At 27.9% G+C, this 26933-nt stretch overlaps 1 protein-coding gene across 2 annotated transcripts in view; it reads left to right on the forward strand.

Annotated features, from left to right (window-relative positions):
* LOC111632049 (ADAMTS-like protein 5) overlaps positions 1-26933 on the forward strand; it is a 58416-nt gene that overhangs the window by 12549 nt on the left and 18934 nt on the right. For both annotated transcript variants that reach the window (XM_023376405.1, XM_023376403.1), the window contains exon 2: positions 26686-26759. In XM_023376405.1, coding sequence (XP_023232173.1) covers positions 26703-26759 — 57 coding nt within the window. In that variant the 5' untranslated portion in view covers positions 26686-26702. The remainder of the gene's footprint in view (positions 1-26685; positions 26760-26933) is intronic.

The following is a 26933-nucleotide window of genomic DNA, read 5'->3' on the forward strand; positions in this document are numbered from 1 at the left end:
AAAAAAAAAAACTATAAAAGTCGAGTTGAAATGCTTTGTTTTTCCCTTATATATATATATTCCTAAAAAATTCAACATGTAACCCATTTAAATTAAAAAAAACGCTGTCCTAAAATCATCTTTTAACCTCATAACGTTTGAAAATAAAATTTTTGGAACGAACTACTCGTGTATTGCAGAAAGTTATAACTCTCTAGATATAAATAGCAAGCTAGAAGTTCTGTTTTTTTATATACATATATAGCAAAACATAAATTCCTAACAGATTTCAGTTAATTTAAAACATTAGCGAAAGTTCTGTATAGGAAAAAAATAATAATAATTTTCGAGCGATGCGCTGGCTAAAAAAAGAGGACGGAGAGAAAAAATTTCACATTATCTTTTCCGCATAAAAAATCCTTACTAGCAGAGATAATCCACAAAGAGTATCGCATTTAACCCCATACTAAAAATCTGACAAATATTAATTTACGTCCTCCATCCCTCGTTTATATCGTTGTAGGACAATGTTTGTGTTCCTTTCTAGATAAAGCCTGAAATATATATATATATAATATAATTTTTTTTATATTCGGGCAGGTGTTATGTTTCAAAGATTAATAGCTTTAGACGTTATAAACTTCGTCATAAAAAACTTATAAATTATAAAAGAAAAATTCTCGAATTTTTAATAATAAAAAGATAAATTTAATTGTAGCCAAATTCAGTTTTAGTAATTAGATTGCTAATGCGATTATTGTCCCTTTGCACACGCTTGAAAACATAAGTACAAGTATTGAATTACAATCGAAGATAGATTGAAGTGTAGAAGAACGATATACGTCTATTCAGAATCTCTTGGCCTAAATCTCGAGTTTAATAAACAAAAAGAGTAGATACTTCTATACGAAAAAGTAATTAAAAGATAATTATTCGACAGTATTGACTGTAACAGTGTTTAGTAGTAAAGGCGATAGGAACACCTGCTATAAGAGTTATTGAAGGGTGGAGTCGATGCCTCCGAGGAAAAGCTTCACCTGTTTGTCAAATGGCGTTGACTCTTTGTTTTTGGTGGTGATAAAATTTATATATATTTATCTAATCCTACCTTGTAATTATAAAAGTGAAGAGTTCAGGAAAATTCTGACTTGAATATCTATATCAGGAATGGCTTCTAGGCTACCGCTCTTAAGGATTAAAGACACGCCTTTAATGTAGAAATTTCCTACTTCAAGTTGTAATTTTTGCACTATAACTCTTTTTTAAAAATGAATTATGAAGTTGTTATAAAATATAGGAAGGTTCTGTTGATGTACATAAAGTTTTGCATGTTTTTAATATTTCTTAATTTTGTTTTCCCTTCAGAGAAGTTATCTAAAAGATAGGCCATCACATTAAGGTTACTAAATATAGATTGATGAATGTAAAAGTACAAAAAACAGAAATCGACTTTTCCCGGTCGAAAATTCTTTAGAATATCTCCAATTTAATCATGGATAATAAAATCAATATTAGTGACATTACTCAATTTAAAGTTTGTCATGTAAAGTTCAATCAATAAGTAACAAGACTATCATCATCTAAGCTCTTAAAATACTTCAACTTTTAGCTTCGATTTTTTCTCTCTAAATCTGTCTCATCTTTCTCCATTCGATGACTTTGCCGTTCTTTCTTAATTAAAACTATTAAGCAGAGAAATCGAATCTTAGTTATAAAATTAGTATTTAGCTCGCATCCATCCGTTAATTTAATCCTTGAATGAACTCTATTAATATTTCAAGTTGGGATGCCGATAAGATCGGATGACTGCAGGAGGAACTAGGAAGATAAACTTGACCGTTACTAGCGCTAACCAGGCCACCCAGAACAACTGCGATCACATAACTGTCACCATAGAATCAAAACAACAACATTAAATCAAAACTTAAGTAGGACTACTTTTGACAGTTATTTTTGGTAAATATAATCAAGATCCAGCATAAGAATCTATTTGTCTATTAAACTATCCTTTCGAAGCGTACATTACAGAACTACTTCAAGATATAACCTCTTAAACTTTTTAAAAATCGTCATTTATACACTTCTAGACCATCTCGCTGATCCGCATCGAAGAATAAAAGCAATAATTGTGTAGTAAAGAAAAAAGCTTTTCCATAATAAATAAACTTCCATCCTATTTAGGTGATTCAGATTAAATGCTGTTTAGCATTAAACTATACATAAGAAGCCATTGAAAGTCTGCCATGCAAGGCACGATCTTGTGTTCGAGTAATTAGAAAATGCCTCTCCTCGTCTTTTAACCTGTTACTTTATATTCTGATCTCGATGCGAGTTCAGGATGCGGGTTGTCTTTCACGGAAATAGTAGCTACCGTGACAAATTTAAGCCTTCCATGAAGTTTCTTCACACTTTTCTTTAGCACTGTTTCACCCCTTCTTCTTGTGTTTTGTCTTTTCTGAAAGATAGTGAATTTATACTTTCGCAGGAAGAAAATATGGAGAGTAATGAGATTTTTTTTAAAGTCTATTTAAATAGTGTAGAAAGTTTTTTTCATGCAATTTATGATCGTTGCTGAGAGATTTCTTTCAGTAAACATTTTAGAGCGAAAAAAAAAAACACTCCAATTAAATTTGACACCGGTGAGTATTAGCGAGTATAGAATTATTCAGAAATGTCAACTTGAACAGTAATTATGCTTTTACTTCGAGTTTTTCTTTCGCTTGAGCTCCTTTCTAATTTAATTCGTTCAGTTTGCTTCTATACTTACTTCAGCAGCTAAAAACATGATTTTTATATAGTTTTATTTGCTCTTTTTTAAAGTAAACTTTAACTGGAAAGTGTCCGATAACAAAAGTATTGATTGGAATTTTTTTTTTCTCTTCGTGAATTTGTTTTAAAGTTATCTTTTAAATTTAAATTTTCTTTTCCGCGTATTTATTAATTATTATAAATAGTCCTAACTTTTAGCGATAAAAAAAAGTACAAGGATATTATTATATAAATACATCTAAAAGACGAGAAATCCATCTTGATTTATAAGGACTACTCTAAAGGAAGTATGGAGGAAGTACCTCTTGCTGTGACGATTTTTCTTCGGAATGCAAATATTTGAATAGATAAAATGAAATTATTATATACAAATATTAAAATTACGCTCTCATTACGTATCAAAAGTAACTGTTTCCATGTAAGTTAAATTTTAAAAAATATTTACATTTTTTATGAAAAAATATAAATTAATTCCAATTTCAGACTTTAAAATATACAAAAGATTGCCGAAATGTTTCTATACATTATTTATAACTCGAATTTTCTTTTATAAAACATCTTTTAGTCTTGTTTTTATAGAGCTGTATCTAAACCAGAAAAATATATATCATAGCATGTACGAATGAAATATTGGATTCGAGATTTCAAAAATACATTTTTCATCTAGTTTCATATCCTATATATACTATGGTTCCTATAGATGTAGGCCTACACGTTGTATTTCTATATCAAAGTATACAGATCAATCAGTTTGTAAAGGCCGCATACCATCGTTTCATATCACGATTTATTCTTACTTGCCAATTTTCTTCCATCGTCGCTTTAGTAAAAAAAATAAATTCAGATTTATCAATAAGAATAATATAAACAACTTTTTAAGCTATTTAAAATACAGAGGATAATTTAACTGTTGCAAAATACAATATGTGTACATTCGATCAAATTTGATTTATTTTTTTTCTATTTTTAAACAGAATTTAAAATAGTTATTTAGTGATTTGTGTTTATTTTGCATATTAATTGTTTAATTACAATAGAAAAGGATAATTTGCATATCTAAACAAAAGTTTCATTATTTTTGCTCGTTTGTCTAATGAAATTAAGGTGCGGAGCACTAGGAAATCCTCTTAAATTATCGTTTGATGACAAAGGGACCGAAATTTGGTTAGGTGCATAAGTAAAAATATATATATCAGATCACCTGAGTAAAAATAGGATGCTACTTTTTTATGTATGAGAGGATTAATCGTTAGTAAAGAAACGATTCTTTCATCGCCACTTATTATCTAAGGACTTAACGGTACAAAAGTCGAGGTCGAGCAAAGACGATTTCACGTTTTGACCTTTCACACAGGTGCTTGACTCATTTAATCAACATTTAGATAATACAGGACCGGTCGTAAATACCTGGAAATCCTGTTCTAGGAGGAGATCATGTTGAAATGACTTGTGTGTACGGTTCTCCTTTTAAACAAAACAGTAAATGAGACCGTGCTGAAACACCGTGCAATTCAGGTCGTTTGAATAATGCGGCCAAAGTCGAAATTCGGGTTGTCGTGGTGTAATATAAGTTATGGTTAAATAATAACACGTCCCGTAACAAAAGCAGATTTGTTGTGCTCGATAGGGAAACCGATTTTAAATCTGCTCTCGTGTATTTGCATACAAAGAAACTAGTTTTAATGGTGTCAGTTTGAATTTTATTCACGCTATTATTTATGGAAAGTTTTCAATTTTACGTTTCGAAAGACGTTAGTGCTGGAAAGATGAGAGTTTACCTCGTTTAAATTGTCGTTATGATAATTTTTTATAATATATTCTGCAGCAAACGAGACTAAGAAACGGGTTAAGTACCGTGGGTGCTGCATCCAGCCAGCAAACGCCACGATCTAACCAGGCTGCCATAAATATAATCTTATCAAAGGCGGAAGAAAACCTTCTCAGCAGTTACAAACGATGAAAAAATCGGTATGCAATTCTAAAATCTATAATTCAACGTTTTTCAAGGATAGTTCTGACATTCATAAATGTAAGACGATCGAATTGACCTACTCTTCGGTCTTGCTGCAAATTTTGAGAGATAATTCGCCTAATCTCTACAAAATTAGGAGTATTTATAGTCATTATTTTAATGGATAGAAGGTATAATCAAATTTATTGCTCATGCCGCGTGGGGGGCGATAGTAAATGTAAGCTGCTAATCAAAACACGGATAGTTTGGTCAACAAAAACTTAGTTCTAGGAAGTGTTCAGCCAATCAACAATCCTATTAATTGCTTCTTTTCACTGTGTCTCAGAATATTTTGAAAGGCACCAACTTTACCTTCTTCTTTCCACTAACAATAGGGATGTAATTAAGTGTGCAACTATATTGCCTAAGGCTTTAGCTAAATAGCAAAAGGCACATCAAAACTCCCCAGCAATGCCTTTTTATACTTCAACTTTTCAACTCTTAGTTCATGAAAGTGCTATTATCTCGGCTGATTTAATGCTCAATTTATAAATAATAAGCTTGTTATCAACCTAAATACTCCCTTTTGTAAGGCTACCGAATTCTTTCGCTATTGATTCATTGTACAAGTAACATGCATTGAAAGCATTTATACATGCCACATTGTTTCTTGTTTATATCTCATATTTATAATAGCTATCAGATTTCTCAAACAACAAACTTCTTAAAATATTGATAAGTAATATTCATTCGAAAAATAAAAGAAAATTGTCATTTTAAATGAATGCAACTGCCTGTATAATTTCTATTTTAAACCGGATAAAATTAATTTCAAATTTTTTTTTAAAAATCAATTACTACTTTACTTAATTTTCTAGTTATAAATAGCATTCTTTAGACTTCTCTTGGACAAATCCTCAAGAGCTAATCCGTGTTCTCTGAGAGGATTGTGTAAGCCATTAGTACATTTATCTTTTATCTAAATATATAAAAATTTTCTTGGATAAAACTGATTTTTTTTATTGCTTTTAATTTTCTTCGTGAAATTTTATAGAATAATTTATTTTATAACCGAAAATGGTTTTTTAATGGATGGATAGATTACAGAACACTCCTCGCTATCCTGTAAAGTTGGAAGATGGAGTAGTAGTAGATAATCCATCTACATCAAAAGCTTCTCTATCACGAATTAACCGAAAGAATTGCTTGTATTCTATCAGTTTTAATTCGGTCTTTCTTACAGAGTAAAGCGAGTTTGTGCTTTAACTTCGTTTGAATTCATCTGAATACTCTGATATCAGCACTAATGGATAGTTTGCCATTCTGCATATCAAACTGGAAAAATTCCCTTTTGGGAATATCTACCGCTCATTTTCTTGTTTGAAGGAATCTTTTAACACATCGTTAAATCCATCTTTTTTTTATTTTTGTTTCGAGAAGAAATATATATAATTTTTTTCTCTCGTCCTATCCTTGTTCCTCGTCCTTTTAATGGATTATCTTATCTAATCAAAGTCGTTTGAAGTTCGATCTAACAAAAACAATCAGTCGAATTTCGTTTGCTCTTCCGGGTAAATTCATTCCACTTATTTTTTTTTTATTTTTAAACTAAACAACTTGCTACCTGCTTTAAAATAATATTTGCAAAATTAATAGAACGTTAGCATTCGTTTAAAAAAAATCGTTTCTAACGCTGATTTTAATCAGAATAAAAAAAAGAGAAATTGTTGCATTATCCAAAAGGTTATTAGCAAAATGTTTAAATTACAATTTTTTTTTCTTAACATTTTTACCAATTCTGTACTGAATTAACGTGTTAAATTGCAAACTGTAATCGGCATTAATATTAAATTTGAAGAGTCAAATATTCGCTACTAATTTAAAGGATTCTGAGATACAATTTATATGAAACTCGGCCATTTAGATAGTTCTTAAAATTTATTGTTTGTTTAGGATTAACTTTTGATATAACGAATTGTTATTATATTCCTCGTTCGGAGGATTTAATACATCCGGCACATAAATATGTACTCTATATTATTACAGTTTTAGTAATTACTCTTGTAAATGGCAATAATAATCGGTAAATCCCTCCTTTTTAATACTAAAATCAAGCAGGTTCTAATAACGAAGTGTGAAAAATCTCTAACTTTTTCGACAGTTTATTAACTAATAATAATAACTGTTACAATTTAATAATTCTAACCATTTTATGCAATTGGTTAAATTTGCATACTCGACTAAATTTTGAATTAAATTCCGTTCCGGATATTTGTCAAATTTATACTTATTAGTTATATATTAACCCACATAATTACACTACGGAAGATAATCGAGATTTATGCATTAATGATTAGCATTCTCATTAAGGAAATTTTCTATCTTTTTGGAAAATGGCAAGAGAAATTTTGTAAAATTTTCAAAGTGAAAATATATATATATAAATCTAATTTTTATTTTCAAAATCTATGAATAGTTGGAAAGACGTAAGTAGAAAAAGCTGTTATTCTTCAATAAATAACTCAAGGCTCTTCTTCTCTTCCAAACAAATCAATGGAAAGCCTGGTTCCATCACTTCAGAATTTTTTTTTCCTCCTTTTTTTTTTTTTTTACTTCAGCTGGTTCGATATCTATTAATTAGTAGAATATAAATGTACAGTACTGGAATTTAGTTTTGAAAGGATGCATTAAACAAGTTTTTACGTAGGAAAAAATATACAAAATAGACTAAACTTATCAGATATTTAGCTTTTTAAATTATTAAATTCTACTAATTATTAGTTCCAATATGTAAATAACGTGACTGATACACATTACAGGGTATTTTTAAGCGATTCTGTTTAGATCAATGCTTTATTTTTATCTTTGTACAAAGCTTATAATGGCAATTTTATTGATTTAATGAGTAGAATAGATGTTATATATATATATATGGGGTATACTAAATAACGAAATAAATTATTTAAAATACGAATTCAAAAATGTTCCCGAGCATTAAAATGTACTATTTTGACTTTCAAACCCGGATTCGTGTTTATTAAACAATTTATTTCGGTATTGTTCTACGTAGAAAATTAAATAAATATAAATTCGAGTTTAAATGTAAATTTACGTGATTTTATCTGATTAAATATTAAAAGACGAGACGAAAGACTAAGTTGATCTATATTGAATTTCATTCCGATAAAAGTTTAGAAAGTTTATCTGCTTTTTTTTTGTAATTTAAATAAATTTGTGTATGAAAAAAAAAATAACGTAGCAGAAAAATATTCTTTTCTCACCTCTAAGGCAAATAAAATAGAAAGAAATCCTATTTTTTCACTAAACTTTTCTTCAAAATCGGATTTAAACTGGAAGAAATATATATTTTTTCCAAAAAAATATATTTTTCTTTTAAAGGAAATGTTCTATTCTGTTAAATAAAATTAGAAAAAAATAAAATAAAAAAAATATCTGTTAGATGAACTTTCAATTACTGACTGTTGTAAGAAATTGTTCAGTCGATTACAAGACTATATTTTTTTTAATTCTTATTTTATTGGATCCGAAGAAAGAAGTGATAATTACTCCGTTGGTGTCATTTATAACTGCAAGGGTTCTTTTCATTTTTGCTTCGACCAGTTAAAGCCATTTGTCTTCCAACAACTCGGAGAATTTCCATTCAAGTCATTTAGTACTTATTAAATTGGATGCCATGTAGCAATTATTGTTGGTCGTTCTCCCAGAGCGTTTTAGAGTTAAAGCTGAGTCTTCTCTCCACTTTAAACATATCGAATGTCGTATCTACCCCGTGACACTTCTCAAGGATGCAACAACTTCACTTGATGATGATAAACTTTCTCTCTTCAATGTCACACATTTTACATTCTCGTTTACAACTTTTAATGAAATAAATTTCAATCACTTAATTAAATAAATGAAATTTGTCAGCTTCTTTTTTTTCTTAACTTCGATCAAATTTTTCAAATTAAAAAGAATTTCTCTAATTTAGAACAAGAAGAAAAAAGTTTTTAATAAAAATCTCATTGTAATTATTGATCAATTTTACTAAATTTTTAATCATTTTATAAGACAAATTTAATTATTTTAATTAAGGAATTTTAATAATTTAAACGATTTTTTAAGCAATTTTAATATAATTAATTTTTAAATTAGTTACTCTATTGAAATTTATCAATTTTTTAATAATTTAATTAACTTGTTGAAATCATTATGTTAAACGTAAGCCATTTTTTTTAAAGCTCTTATGAGAATTTTCAATCACTTAAGTTATTGAAATTCACTCAAACCAATGAAAAAAAATTCATGTTTGTAATTGGTTCTAATTACTTTTTCAGCTCCAGGTTAAATACCAATGATAGTGTTTCTATTAAATGATCTCTTCACGCTTATATACAACATGCTTACATTTTTTTTTACCCCTCTTCTGTTAATGAAGTTAAGCAATTTTTCTAGTTGTTAAATCAGCACTAATTGATGCTTACTAAATAAGCGTATTAAATGACAAATACAAATTTTTTAATACACATGTTTTTTAAACAAAGACTAAATTCCCGATGAAAGTAATTCATTGACTAATTGGTGTTGAAATTATACACGCGATCGCAACTTATAATAAGCTATTAAGTCTTAAATTATGTCTGAATTTTTAAATCATTTTTATGTTGGTAAGTAAAAAAAAGAGTAGAGAAAATATTATATATATAATTTACTACTTTTTTGAGGAGTGTAAATGCCGGTTGTTTGGTTTATAACTTTTCTAAGAAGCATTAATAAATTTAGTGGTATGAGAAGACAGTTTCTGCACAGCCTGCAGCATTTGATTAAGATTTCTTCACTACATGTCGAAGTGTAGACGGTGTGTAAGAGACTGACTAAACATTTAACCACACACACACACACACACACACACACAAGACACATTTGGGAGTTGCTTAAGGAAACAACGAGACGATAGTAAATCATTGACTTTTGTAGATAGAAAAGCAAAGAAGTAATGGTCAACGATTGATAACATCTGAAGTCTGAGGGACTAGTGCTCCGGAGCAAGAAGCGATGATGTTGTATACAATAAGAGAATCTAGTTCCTTTACTCTGTGACCAAAGAGCCTTGTAGAATTCCTTACAAACGTCTGCCGATTTCTTAGAGATAAAAGATCAAGAGTTCTTTTCAGAGGCGTATTACTTTCTGGCACTAAGGGTGGGAAGAAAAAGGGGGACGACATTGCTATTCTTTCTCGTGGCAACCACTGCTAGAGAGTTCTTTCAGTCTGCAAATAATCGCAGTTGAAAATCCCTAAAGTTGGAGATGTACAAATCCAGGAAAGTCTCTCTAAGTTGAAAGAAGATTATATAAGAATGCAGCAGAACCATCTTCAGAAATGCTAGGCTGTCATATGGAGAAGTTTTTTGAACTTTTTAAAGCAATTCACTTTGAAAAGATATTAATAATTAAATATCTCTCCGCTTTTTAACATTTTCCCCTCTTTTTTTCTTTTTTTTAGTGAAATTAATCAAAAGATTTTTCTCAAAACGAAGCGAATAAAATTTTAACTCTGCATATTTATAATCTAATTAAAAGAAATGTAATGAAATAGCCGTGCTTTAATGAACGAATACTCCTTTTTTATCTGTTTAAAATCAAATTCAATTTAGTTAATTTTTGGAATTAATTAGCATTGTTTACTAAAGTTAAACTAGAATTAATATGCAGCTCTAAAATTTCATAACATTTTTCTAATTATACATCATTAGGAATTTATTTAAATTAAGAAAATTTTAGTTCTTTTTTTATTTTCGTAGATTCAACACATTAATTTGATATATGACACACAAAAACTTAAAACACTTACGTAACTTACACGATATATATCACGTATGCGCCTATATTTATGTACTGATATAAAAAAAATTTGTAAGATTATCTTCATTCTCGCTATAGTTTATCATTAACAATGATTATCCTTTTGATTAATATACACTCTTAGTTTTGATTTTAAACCATGGATTAAATAACGCAAATTAATAGAAGTGTACTGTACATCAGCCTATCTTATGACGTAGTGTGTAGAAGACACTTAATTTTACTGTGTGAAAAAATATTTATTCCGCCATCTAGGGACAATTATACTAACCAACCAGTTAAATAATCACGTGTACGTGGATCGAATTTCCTTTATATCAAAGAAAAAGGCGTGCTATTATAAATATATAAAACGCTGTTTGGTTTATCTCTAAATAAATCTGATAGCTCGCTTGGATAATAGCATGTAACCTTTATAACATAAGTTACAGTTGAATGTATTATAGTTTTTGAAAGCGTTTAGCTTAGAGAAAGAGCTAAGAGACTAGATAAATCACTCCCCCCTTTTAAACATAGAAAACAAAGATTTCTTTTTAGATATTAAAAGAACATTAAAATATGAATCTATTGTAAGAATGTTGTTCTTAAGAAATATTTAAAAAAAATTACATTTTTAAATTAGTTTTATACTTATCTAATAGTTTTTTTTTTAATATTTTAAATTCATTTTTTCTCGCAAAATTACTTTAAAGCGGCAAATGGACTGGTTAATGACATTCCAAATATTATTTTTCTTTCGTAAATTCCCAACAAAAATGATTTTTTGGGGAGGGTGGAAAAGAAACAATCAAAAAAGTCAAAGATGCATCCGAAACATCCTTTAACATTCACGGACACAGTCAATTAATGATTAAAAATAGGTCCTGTTTTTCTAAATTACATATGAAAACAATTTTTTTTAGTTCTTAAACTTTTAATCTTCGTGTATTTTTAATGGCAATCTCGATAGAGTTTAAAGTTAATCATGGAAATTTTTTTTGACCTTGTCAACTTACTCAAAGCTAACCACATATGGAGGCGCTATTAAGTGCTCATTCTTACTCTTCGAAGGTTAAAGAAGTTATCCTTGAATCGTTCAAAATATATCGAACATGCAGCTGTTGCACTTTCTAGAATTTATGTAGTTGCATCTTTTTATTAATTTATGTATTGATATATATTTTTTTAAGACGTCCCTTTATTAATATTAATAAAATTTACGAAGCGAAGTAGTTTCATCAGTTTTTATGCTTCCTACAAAAGGAGTTTTTCGTGTTATATATATTGTTGCTTTAGCGTTAGAGTTTTGTGAACTTATTTTCGTACAATTTCTTGATTATATTATTACATATATTCCGTAATTTACACTATTAAAATTCGTATACATTGAGCTCGTTCAAGTGACCAGGGCTCGAATTTACACACCAGTTAAATAAGCTATAGCGTAAGGCCTTGCAATTTTATATTTAAAGGGTCTTTTTATATTAAGCTTAAGGCTTGTAGACGTTAATTACCTGATTTTTAAAAGTAAAAATTCATTAAATTTTTATAGATTTCTCTTATGTATTTTCTTTCAATATAAGCTTAAGATTTTAATATTTATAAATGTTATTAGAATATTTAAAATTCATGAAAACATTTCAAAATAAGGAAATACATTTTAAAAGAATTTTATTTAATATCTAAGGATAATGCGAATTTATTGAAAGTAGAAAATATCTACTTATTAAATATTAATAATTAATTTAATGGAAAGAAATAGCTGTAAAAAGGGTATAGATGAAGGGAAAAAAAAGGATCATAGATTGCATTTAAGGCAAAGTTTTGCCAGCTTAATCCAAGACTAAGTTGAACAAAAGAAATAACGAAGATAAGCTTGTGGGATTTACAGAAAAGCAGCTTATAGCTTTATTTTTTCTTAATATATATATATATTTAATAATACTCTTATAATTTAAGAAATTTTCTACAAAGTAAATATATTAAAATTTTTATTTATGATTTCATAATTAATGAATAAGCTTTAAAAATTTAATATTTTTAAAAATAGCACACTGGAAAAGAATTAAGATTACTTACGAAAATTAATTAATAATAAATTCAAAGATCATATTAACAATTTTTTACGTCAATTAGAAAAAAAACAAGAGAAAAGATGCAAGTAAAATTAAAAAAAAAAAAAAGAAAGATAGAGAAGGTAATTTTTCACTGGTTAAATTTCGTTATGTCAATCAATTCTCCAAAAATGGACTTAATTTTCATGCAAAGTACGAATCGGTTATTCTATCCCTTATTTAATTGCAGCTTACTAGCCATGCGAGAAAAACACAAATTAAATATAATTAAGACTGATCCTCTTTCCCATTGTTTAAATAGTAACTTTTAATATTAAAAAGGCAAATTCACCACGTTAATCTAGGCACAAGTCGGACGACATCTGTTTTTAATCACGTCCTGCGAAAAGTCTCGATCTATTTCGTAATTAAGAAAGTAATTTTAGTATGAAAACATTCGAAAATAAGCGTATTTAATTCTCTTATACAGCATTTAAGCTTTGTATACAGAGTGTGGGCAGATAACAGCTGCAGAATCGTATCTACTTTCCAGCAAATTGGAACCGTATACTACTACAATAACATTTAATACTAATAATAATATTTTTGACCTTTTTAATATCCACTAAACCTCTAAACCAATACTGAAATTATTAAAATCTTTTATATATATTTTTAAATATTATATTATTATTATTTTTATTTTTTCGTAGATCTAAAAATGTGCGATTTAAAATAAACAAATATATTGAGTTTCGAGATTGAGAATAAAAATAACTCTTTGAAGTAGATTTTTCGAGTTGATAGGCAATTAAAATATTTTTAAAATAGTGAACCCATTATTATTACTTTTAAAAACTCTTAAAAATCTTGTAGGAAATTTTGTTTTTCTTGTAAAAAATATTATATTCATCCGGTAGAAAATTTTAATTGGATTTTATCAACGTGATTATCTAAGTTTAAAATCACTTCAAGAATCCTTTATGGTCTTCTCTCTTCCTTTCTATCTACGTGCCATCATCATTTATATATATATATACAAATTTTTAAATTTTATATATAAATTAGTTTGTGCATACTTAAACTTTTAAACTTCGCTAATAATTTAACATTTAAAAATGGTTTATTTTTAAACCACAGTCCTTTTGAATATTAAATTTTAACGAATGAAGCAATCTAATGAAAAACGTTATTTAAAAGTACAATTTTTATAAAATCTCTGCTATAAAAAAATTTTTTTTTATTAAGTTTACTTTATTCGATGAATCTTATAGTTTTAAAAGTTTTTTTTTAAATTCTCATTGAGTTAACAGTAACATGATATTTGAAATTTTGAATTATTTTCCTATGGGGGGGTAAAATGTAAGAAAGTTAAAATTGCCTTCTGAAATTGCATAATTTGGATGAATTATGGACCTGAATGACACAATTTCGTGAATATCGCAGTAAATAATGTAACAGTGGATGGTGACTGGGGGGGGTTGGTCGTTGAATCGTCTTTTTTAAAAAAAAGCACGTAAAGCACACCGCTATCAATTAAATTGATTTTTGGTTTGTTATACTCATTTCGATGTGAAATTGTTCCTTTCTATTAATGATACAAGTATACTTGGATTAGATATCGGGGTGGTATTCGATATCCTAATTGTATACCCTACAGTTAGTATCTTTTTTTTTCTTTTTTCTTTACTAAACTTAAGATGGAAAAATCAATGAGGAGGAAAAAAATGTTAGACGGAATCGAGCTAAATCATCCATTTTTTTTTTACTTTTATAAGATAAAAAGTTAATTTCATAGTATAAAATTTAAACGTAATTTGTTATGATAAGAATTCTACACTGATACAATATTCTCAAGAGTTCGGGGAGAAAAAAGTGTGTTCTGAAGATCAAACTTCTGCGTGTGGTCGTTTTGCATTGCTTTAACTTGATAGAAAACAGATACAAGTTTAAACGTTTCTGTAACTTTTTATTTGTTTAAATTTGGTTTGTCTCTACAAGAAAATCAGTAAACATACAAATTTTATAATTCCACGTGCTCTTTGCTTTATATCTTATTGTATAGAAGTTAAACTTCTTAATTTATATTTAATTTTAAAGCCAAAAAAATTAAGGATTTGAAGACGTTTTCTCATCCTACAATAATGTATCCATGACCATTAAAAAAATGTTTTTTTACTTTTAGAGCATAACTTTTATAACTTGTCTTATTGAATTTCCTTATTTTTCAAGTCGATTTGAACCGAGACGTTATATATAACGAGCTTATTTCTTTTTAAATGTTAAAAATATGTCCATCTGCTACTCAAAAACAACGCGGTATGTCAGCAATTTACTCAAAACGATTAAATAATTATCTAATTTTCCTCTTGGACGACTGCTTTTTTCATATCTCATATCTCGAAAATAGCGACGATGCGGGGAGAAAAACCGTTTTAATTCCAATTAGGCTCGAAATACTTAGAAAATTTCCCATATTTTATTTAATAATAATAAATATTAAAATCGAATTCTTGATCACCTTACAAGAAGAGAAGTGTAGTATATGGTAGGAGGATGTTTCGTCGAAATTCTGCTCAATGAATTTTAATAATAACAATAATAATCTAATCCAATTCCGTTCTCAAATTAAATATAACAAATCAGAATTCTAATTCAAATTAATATAACAGTTATTAGACATAAGAATGCTCTCAAATGAGTGTTCTGGCTCGTTTCATCTAGCTGCATCCAACTTAATCCATTCGCAGATGCATTTTGATAAAGTGCTCTTAATACTATAACATCTTGTAGTTAACTGAGTTGATGTTTAACAGATGATCCGCCACCGTCCAATTTGCTGTGCATTTCGAATAACAAGTGTGCAACACATGATTACTCCTGTTTTTTTTTTTTTTTCTTATTACCTTCAAAATTCTAACAAACTACATTCATGTTAGTCACGTAGCTCGCTGTTCTCGAGAGCATTTTTTCTAGCGCGTATCCAATCTGCATGCGTGTTAAATCGTTAAAAATGATTTATACATGGTTAAAAATTGATAAAAAAAAAAGAAAAAAAATGAATAAAATTTTCACACTAAATTAGACAGAACCAGATAAAACAGTAATCATCTTTCCAACTATGAAAAAAAAAAAGTGACTCGTTTCTGCATCAGCAAAACACTTAAAAGAAATCTTCATTTTAATAACACAATTACTTTAATTACTGCAACATTAATTCCATTTAATTTATGTTAATGCTTACAAATTAAACTATATAAAAAAAAAAAGATTATCACGTTTTTCCTTCTACTTATGTCAATCAATTCTCCAAAAATGGACTTAATTTTCATGCAAAGTACGAATCGGTTATTCTATCCCTTATTTAATTGCAGCTTACTAGCCATGCGAGAAAAACACAAATTAAATATAATTAAGACTGATCCTCTTTCCCATTGTTTAAATAGTAACTTTTAATATTAAAAAGGCAAATTCACCACGTTAATCTAGGCACAAGTCGGACGACATCTGTTTTTAATCACGTCCTGCGAAAAGTCTCGATCTATTTCGTAATTAAGAAAGTAATTTTAGTATGAAAACATTCGAAAATAAGCGTATTTAATTCTCTTATACAGCATTTAAGCTTTGTATACAGAGTGTGGGCAGATAACAGCTGCAGAATCGTATCTACTTTCCAGCAAATTGGAACCGTATACTACTAAAATCTAGAATTTGGGAGTTGCTTAAGGAAACAACGAGACGATAGTAAATCATTGACTTTTGTAGATAGAAAAGCAAAGAAGTAATGGTCAACGATTGATAACATCTGAAGTCTGAGGGACTAGTGCTCCGGAGCAAGAAGCGATGATGTTGTATACAATAAGAGAATCTAGTTCCTTTACTCTGTGACCAAAGAGCCTTGTAGAATTCCTTACAAACGTCTGCCGATTTCTTAGAGATAAAAGATCAAGAGTTCTTTTCAGAGGCGTATTACTTTCTGGCACTAAGGGTGGGAAGAAAAAGGGGGACGACATTGCTATTCTTTCTCGTGGCAACCACTGCTAGAGAGTTCTTTCAGTCTGCAAATAATCGCAGTTGAAAATCCCTAAAGTTGGAGATGTACAAATCCAGGAAAGTCTCTCTAAGTTGAAAGAAGATTATATAAGAATGCAGCAGAACCATCTTCAGAAATGCTAGGCTGTCATATGGAGAAGTTTTTTGAACTTTTTAAAGCAATTCACTTTGAAAAGATATTAATAATTAAATATCTCTCCGCTTTTTAACATTTTCCCCTCTTTTTTTCTTTTTTTTAGTGAAATTAATCAAAAGATTTTTCTCAAAACGAAGCGAATAAAATTTTAACTCTGCATATTTATAATCTAATTAAAAGAAATGTAATGAAATAGCCGTGCTTTAATGAACGAATACTCCTTTTTTTTCTGTTTAAAATCAAATTCAATTTAGTTAATTTTTGGAATTAATTAGCATTGTTTACTAAAGTTAAACTAGAATTAATATGCAGCTCTAAAATTTCATAACATTTTTCTAATTATACATCATTAGGAATTTATTTAAATTAAGAAAATTTTAGTTCTTTTTTTTATTTTCGTAGATTCAACACATTAATTTGATATATGACACACAAAAACTTAAAACACTTACGTAACTTACACGATATATATCACGTATGCGCCTATATTTATGTACTGATATAAAAAAAATTTGTAAGATTATCTTCATTCTCGCTATAGTTTATCATTAACAATGATTATCCTTTTGATTAATATACACTCTTAGTTTTGATTTTAAACCATGGATTAAATAACGCAAATTAATAGAAGTATACTGTACATCAGCCTATCTTATGACGTAGTGTGTACAAGACACTTAATTTTACTGTGTGAAAAAATATTTATTCCGCCATCTAGGGACAATTATACTAACCAACCAGTTAAATAATCACGTGTACGTGGATCGAATTTCCTTTATATCAAAGAAAAAGGCGTGCTATTATAAATATATAAAACGCTGTTTGGTTTATCTCTAAATAAATCTGATAGCTCGCTTGGATAATAGCATGTAACCTTTATAACATAAGTTACAGTTGAATGTATTATAGTTTTTGAAAGCGTTTAGCTTAGAGAAAGAGCTAAGAGACTAGATAAATCACTCCCCCCTTTTAAACATAGAAAACAAAGATTTCTTTTTAGATATTAAAAGAACATTAAAATATGAATCTATTGTAAGAATGTTGTTCTTAAGAAATATTTAAAAAAAATTACATTTTTAAATTAGTTTTANTTTTATATCATAGGAATGGAGAGGAAAATAATTTACAAATAATTTATTCACATTATTGATATTTTGGATTCTCTTGAGTGAAGGAATATTTTAATAATTTAATAGTTTATTGATGGACGTGTTTGATATCTTTACGGACGTTCTACATATAAAAATCTATCAGAAAAAAAGCCTACCTGAGTGCTTTCTCTCATCCAATGTGTTTTAAATATAAGAGCAAGTCAGAGCTCATCAATAATTCATTAAAAAATGTAGTGTATCTATCTACCTTTTCAAAATACCTTTTCTACTATCGACTTTTAACTCCCCCATTTTTTTTTTTAATATTCTTCTCGATATTTTTAAATTATAAAAACTATATAGTTTTATACTGTACAGTACACCTTGTTTACTTTTTACTTTTGCCTTGCTGCAGATCTAAACACGAAAACATTTTTAACTAAAAATATCCTACTTTAAAAATATTTTCTATTTTAAACAAATAAAACTAACTTTTTATTAGATTTTTATATCAGAATTTAAATTTTTAAATGATTTTATTGAGACTTACACGTATTATAATACAAGCTTCGACTACTATTTAAGTATTTAAAGTTTTCTTTTTTTATTCTTTCTAATAAATATATGGAAGATTTAACTTTTATTTAAAAAAAAAAGAATTTATATTATTGAATTTAAAACTGTTCAAAACTTATTTATTTTTAAGACGAAGACAATAAAAAAAATAAAAGATTAAAATGTTTCTAACTATCGTTTATTCCTGTTTTGATTCTAAAGCTCGATTTTTAAAATTCGATTTAACTTGTTATTTAAAAAAATACAACTTCTTTACTGAAAAAGTGAAATTCTGAACTAAAAAAAAAACTTGAATAAAATGTTTACTATTTCTTATTTTTATTCCGTAGAAAAGAGTTTAATTTTTTTTAATACTCTTTTATAAAATCCCTCTTTCGGATCAGCTTTTCTTTTTTTGATACAAAACACCCTTAATTTAGAAACTATAAAACTTTAGACCATACTTCAGACTTAAATACAGTTCAAGACGTTGTTTTTCTTCTGTTTCGATTCTTCTGTTTCAAAGCGTATAAGTCCTCATAAAACCGAAAGGAAGAGAGGGGAAAAAAACCGAACAGATCAATAGGAGAAATAACACTACTTGTAAAAGCTATCTCCAACCTCCCTTCTAATGTCTGATAAATTTAATTAAGATGATAGAAATATTCCTTACTAATCGTTAAAAATTCAATCTTTTATTATAAATTTTCATTATTCCGCCACTCCTAATTAAATATAATCCTCTATCTCTTTCGCGAAAAATAAACATTTTTGTCACTTTAAAATATTCAAATAGACACTACACGATGATTAATCACCTCTTAATTTGTAAATAATACTTATAATTTTGATAAAATATATTTAAAATTCAATATTTTTTTCCTCCTCTTTTGATGTTAAACGGTACGAGGAAGGAATGGTGTGTGGCATTTCTCAACAACAAAGGCTCAACAGTTTATCATCATTTATCATCGACACCCTGCACGGCTCCACTTGATCAATCATTGTTTTTCCATTTGTTCTACACGTTCCTTATAGGATATAAGCTCATATATAACTCCCACAACTGCATCTTTACATCGTAAACACTTCTTTCTTCCTGATCTTATCTCTAAAAATTCAGCTAGCGTATGTATTTTTTTTTTTTTAAAAGAGAGATAATTAAGGTATTTCTCATGCAAATTTTCGTATATTTTAAGCATGAATATGCATCTCATTTATAAAATTATATAATTAATTTTAAACGTCGTCGAATAATTTTCCTCATAAATCTTATTTTGACACATTCAATCAGACTGTGCGTACATGTTTAATTTAGTCAATTAAAGGTTAGTCGGTCGAGTTTATTTCCTTTTCTGTACTTCATTAATTGCACGTTTCTGATAAGTAAACGCCACTTTTGCCGCTTTATGTGCAATCTCTGCTGACAGGTTTTAGGAAATCGTATCTAGAATTCCCTAAGCTGTCAATTCTTCTATGACAGATGTCACAAACATTTCTATATATTCCATTGACGTTATTTTCTGTTTCCAAACTAATATCTTAGAAGTTGTCTTTTTCGCCAATTGTATTGCTTGTTGCTGAAAGAACAAAAATTCATCTTTCTTTTTCTAATATCAATGGTATTTTCTGAACTCTGATTTTTGAAATTTTCAAAATCTAAGTTTTTTTTTTTTTTAAATTGTTTTCCTAGTAAAATAATACATAAATCTTACACGGATTTCTCTCTCGAACTAGATTTTAATCCCTAAGATTAATTTTTACTTACGTAACGAATTAATCAAGTAATACTACTGCAGAAATAAGTCCAGCTGTTGATAAGAAGACTTATTACTACTAGACTAAGAGATTATTCTATGGAAACGGCTGCATAAAACACGTTAAGAGAAGACAAATCGCTAAAACTTGCCAAGTGATCCATTAAGAGTAGTTAATTATTGAAGTACGATAACTCTAGCGAATTAAGAGGTGATACACTATCGAAACCTATTTGACATCTTAATCTGATTATAAAGAACATCCTCGTATATTAAAGAAGTATTTTCAAATCCAAAATACTAGAAAATGTCGTTAGCTTTAAAAAAAATGGCAGTCTTTTTTTTTACTTTTCGAAGATATCGGTTTGTTTTGATAAGATTAGTTGAAGTTATGCTTTAATATAATCAAACTAATGCTTTTTAAATCTCTCCACACGGTTTCTTCTAACAAAACTTAGATATTTTAAATTATCAGTGTTTATAATCACGAAAAAGCAAGTTTTTTTTGTTTGTTTGATGTGTAGATTATCATCGCAGATTTTATCAAAACTATATTAAATGTTGATATTCAGCGATAATTTAATGTAATAATATATAATTAATTTGCCCGCAGTAAGAATTTCATTCGAGAAACTAGACAAAATCAATGTGTTTTAGTTTTTCTTTTTTTTTTTCCTTCCTCTTTCTCCCTCCATCCTTCCTGGATGGAGATCGCCTTCTATGATCTGAGTAAAGTAAACATACAAAACTCACGTGTTCTGCATTAGCTAGAGACACACGCCTCTGCTCTAGTACTCGATAAGAACGTTCTTTAACCAAAAGAGAAGTTGTCCTTATCAACGACAGTTAAAATATCCTTTCTTGGTATTTTACCTGGCTGCAAAGGGGTTAACGAACTTAACTTTCTCGACTCTTGATTCTACTTCAATTATATATACGTTACTTAGTATACAATTAGTTTAACTGCTTCTAAACAACTAAGTAGATTAATAATTATCTGTTCTCGGATTGTGTTGATGCGTCTAGTATTTCAAACTTAAGCGATAAACTACATCTGGCGGAAACTAAGCATAAATGATGTAGTAGGATCTTCTCCACTCGTGTCATTTCTGCGGTCCGTTAGAGTTTTAGAAAATTATGCACCTCTTCTACGTTCTACCTTGTTGCGCCTAATGCACCGGCTCTTGATTAATGGTATAGTGAATGGGAATTGTTCTCGCGTGTATTAATTATTTTTGCCATCCCGCTCTTATTGGAATGTAAATATCAAAATGATACACGAAACCGTCTGCCATTGCTCCAATTTACATTTGTTAATTAGAATTTTGTCTAAATGTCATTCGTTTGAATGAATCTAAACCGTTAATTTTCTAAATTAGAGTGATGCATTTTAGAAAATGCGAATTTTAGATAAAAAGAGATGCGAAGATTATACGCTTGCTTGCTTTTTCCTGTTATATTTTTTTTCTTTTTCTGTAGAGATAAACATTCTGAAAGCTTTTTTTTAACCCTTTAAAAGCTAAATTTTTTCTATTTTATTTTCAACAAAAAGATTTAGAATAAATATCTGAAATCTTACAAAGGACAAAGAGCAATGCTCTCTGCCAATCTCTCTATAAAACGAAAACAGTAAAAATATTAATAATAAATGAAATTGCATGTATTAATTTCAGTACTAAACATCAATTATATTGATAAGTGCCTTAAGAATAAGAATAGAAATCGATTTTTCTTGGTTTCTTCTTATTAAATAAGGCTATATATATAAGTATACACATACAGGATCTTCTAACGTTACTAAGTAGACTTTCATTAGGAAGATGTGTATACCCCCATTTAGACTAAGCCTATATTATTTTTGGCCATGGATATGAAAACTTTTCTCTGAAAAATGAGAATATTTCTGTAAATAAAAGCTCGAAAATATGTAGATATTGAGATAATCACAGAAAGGATCGTCTCCGAGGATCGTTTAAACTCGTCGATTGGATCATCAACAATAGCACTTAATGGAAATTCGTTAATTAGTCAAAGTATCGATTAAGAGAGGACCCGGCGGTGGATGAAGTTCTCAAACTCCCATCTATGTTTACATTGGTTTTCTGCTGATTAAGGTCGAGCTGTTTTAGTTCCGACTCGTATGTTTAATTTATTCTCATTCTCGAGAGCCTTGTTAGTCGAGGATTTACTCGCTACAACTAATAAATTCGTGAAGGAATTTAATGAATCACACCCATCTAATTTGAGTTATATTCGGTTTAAAATAGCATGAATTTATTTTTATCCTCTTCTAACGTTAGATTTATATATATATATATATATATATATTTTTTTTTTCTGTCTAGAAGACATAAGTAATGAAAGGTTAGCTACGTTTCTCCATCATTCTGACTCTGTGGATGCCAAGCTCTGTTTTATACGATCATCAAGCTTCTGTTATTCCCATTAATGGGCGGAGTAACAAATGTGAGTCTAGGAAAGGCGTGGATGTTGCTTGATTTCTGTCAAATTAATGACATGATCTGACACTAATGTATGTCAAAAGTTCTATGTTAAACTTCCTCTATCCTGCACACTATCGAACATCGAAAGCAACTGACAACGTCTGAGATATAATGAAGATATTTTAAATGGCGCCAGTCTGATAGCAGTTTCACGTGTGTCCCATGACAAAAATGACTCTTTCCTATCTTTAGGTTTGTCACATAAAGCGAAGGATTAATAATATAGTCTAGTTACTATTTTAAATGTTAAAAGTTTTAATCTACGTCACGCAGAATGTTTTCACGATATTAAAATTGATTACGGCACGCTTTAATAAGTTTTAAACGAGTAAAACAACTTTAACAGATAACTTAGTGTCGAGACGCCATATTCATCAATTAGCACGGACAAGTATAAACTGTAGATAATTAAGTTTTCTAACGCGTCGAAGGACGTAAATACTAGATGAGGCAATCTATCAAAAGATTCGATGATGATAAATTTTCTTCCTACTCTTATCAAAATTCAATATTTAGTTATCTCAGTTTCGTATTAATAGATTTCTGCAAATTGGTTCCCGGAGCGGATTAAATATTTATAGGGGGGGAGAGAGAGAGAGCGTTTTGAGTATTAAATTTTTGCTTATGAAAAAAAGCGTGTGGTCAGAAGATGTATTAAATAAACCATTGGAGTGCTATCTGGATAGAGATCTAATAACTTTCCTCGAAGTTTCTTATCTGAATAGTTGGGGTCAACAAACGCCAGTCGCGCTTTGACATTGTTACTGAAACAAGAACATTAATGGACCACACCACTCTGCCAAAGACGGTCATTACATTTGCATTAACAACCTCGGTACTATGTACTTTCCTACTTCTTTCTAGACATATTTAGAGCATCCGATCCTATTCACTTCAATAATTATGTAACTCGTAACGAAAGTGCGTATAAAGGAATAATTATTATTTTTTTATATTTATTTCTTTTTAATCATAAAAAAATAAAGTACTTTTTTTACTTAGGAATGAAAAAAAAGTTCTGTAGTTTCAATTTTTTTTTAAAAAAAGATAATTATCGAAGTTTCAAAACTTAATCTCCTTTTGAAATAACGATGCATGAATGATTTATCAAAACTGCTTTGAAGGAAAAAACTAACCAGATTCTTAGATTCGATACGTTGAGGACGACCACGCTTTTAACTAACACCATACGAAAAAAAAAATATTTTTACCGGTTTGTTCCGAGTTTTAAACACGATAAAAATCAATTTCGGAGGTAAAAAGATTTAAAATTTTTTTTTCAGTTAGTATCTAAACTATGTCTATAAAAAGACGTAATGAATAAAATTTACTTAGTATTTTATATACTAATTACGGTACATGTTTTTATGAGCCAACAATAAACTACTTCATAAACATGATCATCTTTATCCTGTTAACACTTTTATCGACAATTTTATCAAAAACCTGATTACAAAATTAACTTTTTGTTAAAAAATTATCATTAATTCAATATTTTAATAATAATTTTTCGTATTTTTAATAATAATAATAATAATAATAATATCTGTAAAAATAGACATCAAAATCGAATCTAAAATCAAATAAATAAAATCGATTTTTTAAAAAAAATATTAAAATAAATTAATAGATTTTTTACGACTTGTATTTATATTATTATTATTATATAATTTATTTTTTAAATTAAATTTTTTAATTGGCTTACGTTTTCAAAATGTTTTTCTTCACTTTACTTTGGGGGTTTTTTTTTTATCGATATTCCTGTTGATCTTGCTAAAAGTGCGTATACAAGTTGGAAAATGCAATTATATTTTCTATTTCTAACCGTCAAAATACTTTGTTACGTAATAATTATTCTTGAATTTTTTTTTCCTCTCTCCTTCCTCCCTTTTTTGTTTTCAAACTACCAACTTTTAAATCAGTTCTGTGTGCTTATCTGTTTAATCGGTTTTCTTTATAAAACTACACAACCACAAAGATAACACTCATATAAAGTTATAAAAGTGTGCGCTGTTATCTTTAAGGCAAAGAAGAAAATTTAACTTACTTCAATAAAATTTATTATCTTTACTTCGTTTTCCGACTCGTATTTATGCATATTTTTAGAAAGAAATTTATGAATCCTTCTTAGAATTTTTCTAACAAACATTTTTAAAACTAGGTTCAGTTTGTTATTTAATTATATTTTTAGATAATAATAAAATTTAATCAAATGTTTTTTTTTAATATAAAATAAATTTTCTTTTTATTTCTTTAAGTTCAAGCTTTTTTTTTTAAACTGTAATACTTTATTACAATAAAAACATTTTAAAAAGTAAGTATTAAAGTAAATATTATTATTATTATAAAATTTGCATTTTATGTAAAGGAATTTTTAATTAAAAATTTTCTAGTTAAAATAAAAAAAAAAGTGTTACTCAAAGATTTTTTTAATATAAAAATAAAAGTATAAAATAGCAAAAGTTGTAAAATTATAGTATAAAAAGCAATACAAAAGAAAAGGGATGTAATTGCAGAGTAAAAATATATTTTATTTATTTTTTTCCCTTTTGTAAAAATATAAAATGGAACGAAAAATCCAATCTGATAAAAGTCAAAATAGGGGAGAAAACCTAACAAAATTNTTTTTTTTTATCGATATTCCTGTTGATCTTGCTAAAAGTGCGTATACAAGTTGGAAAATGCAATTATATTTTCTATTTCTAACCGTCAAAATACTTTGTTACGTAATAATTATTCTTGAATTTTTTTTTCCTCTCTCCTTCCTCCCTTTTTTGTTTTCAAACTACCAACTTTTAAATCAGTTCTGTGTGCTTATCTGTTTAATCGGTTTTCTTTATAAAACTACACAACCACAAAGATAACACTCATATAAAGTTATAAAAGTGTGCGCTGTTATCTTTAAGGCAAAGAAGAAAATTTAACTTACTTCAATAAAATTTATTATCTTTACTTCGTTTTCCGACTCGTATTTATGCATATTTTTAGAAAGAAATTTATGAATCCTTCTTAGAATTTTTCTAACAAACATTTTTAAAACTAGGTTCAGTTTGTTATTTAATTATATTTTTAGATAATAATAAAATTTAATCAAATGTTTTTTTTTAATATAAAATAAATTTTCTTTTTATTTCTTTAAGTTCAAGCTTTTTTTTTTAAACTGTAATACTTTATTACAATAAAAACATTTTAAAAAGTAAGTATTAAAGTAAATATTATTATTATTATAAAATTTGCATTTTATGTAAAGGAATTTTTAATTAAAAATTTTCTAGTTAAAATAAAAAAAAAAGTGTTACTCAAAGATTTTTTTAATATAAAAATAAAAGTATAAAATAGCAAAAGTTGTAAAATTATAGTATAAAAAGCAATACAAAAGAAAAGGGATGTAATTGCAGAGTAAAAATATATTTTATTTATTTTTTTCCCTTTTGTAAAAATATAAAATGGAACGAAAAATCCAATCTGATAAAAGTCAAAATAGGGGAGAAAACCTAACAAAATTACATGGAAAAATTACAGAAGAGTCAATATAACTACGAAATAGTTATATTGACTCTTCTGTACAGATCAAGATTAAAATAAGGTGGAAAAAAGGAGAGAAAAATTTAATTTTTTTTTTTTAAATCTAAAATCCAAATGTAATAACATATATTGATGTAATAAATTTTTATTAAAATTTTTGAAAACTAAGATACCTTACAAATTAAATTCGTGTTTGGAATCATCAAAGGTATTCACATAATCATAAATTCATGTATGAAAGTTGATATTTTGTATGGTATCCTCTTTCCAATCACATTAACTTAATCTTTTCGGTAATAGGAAAATATTTTTAAGATTAATTTTTTTTTTCTGTACAAAAAAAAAACAATTTAAGATCTCTCTCTCTCTCTCGACATATTTATAAAATAATTAATTATAATATAATTTTGAAAGTTTAAAATTAAATTTTAGCATTTTTAAAACACATTTTTTTTTTCTTTTTTTCCAGAATTCCCAAGTAACAGAATGAAGACATTCTTCATCGTTACTGCGCTAATTTTCTATCATGTACAAGATTCGGAGGTAAGAAAATTTTCTTAACTAATGATGTACCACCTTTTACCTAATTAAATATGGATAAAAAATGGTCGAAATTCGCCTTTTACAGCAATTAGGCAAAGAAAGATAAACGAGTAAATCATGTCACGAGATAATTTAGAAGGAAATAGCCGCTAATTAATGATGGCAATTCAATAT

Source organism: Centruroides sculpturatus, unplaced genomic scaffold (assembly GCF_000671375.1).
Source record: "Centruroides sculpturatus isolate CEXI.00-Female unplaced genomic scaffold, Cexi_2.0 scaffold658, whole genome shotgun sequence".
NCBI classification, from domain to species: Eukaryota; Metazoa; Arthropoda; class Arachnida; order Scorpiones; family Buthidae; genus Centruroides; species Centruroides sculpturatus.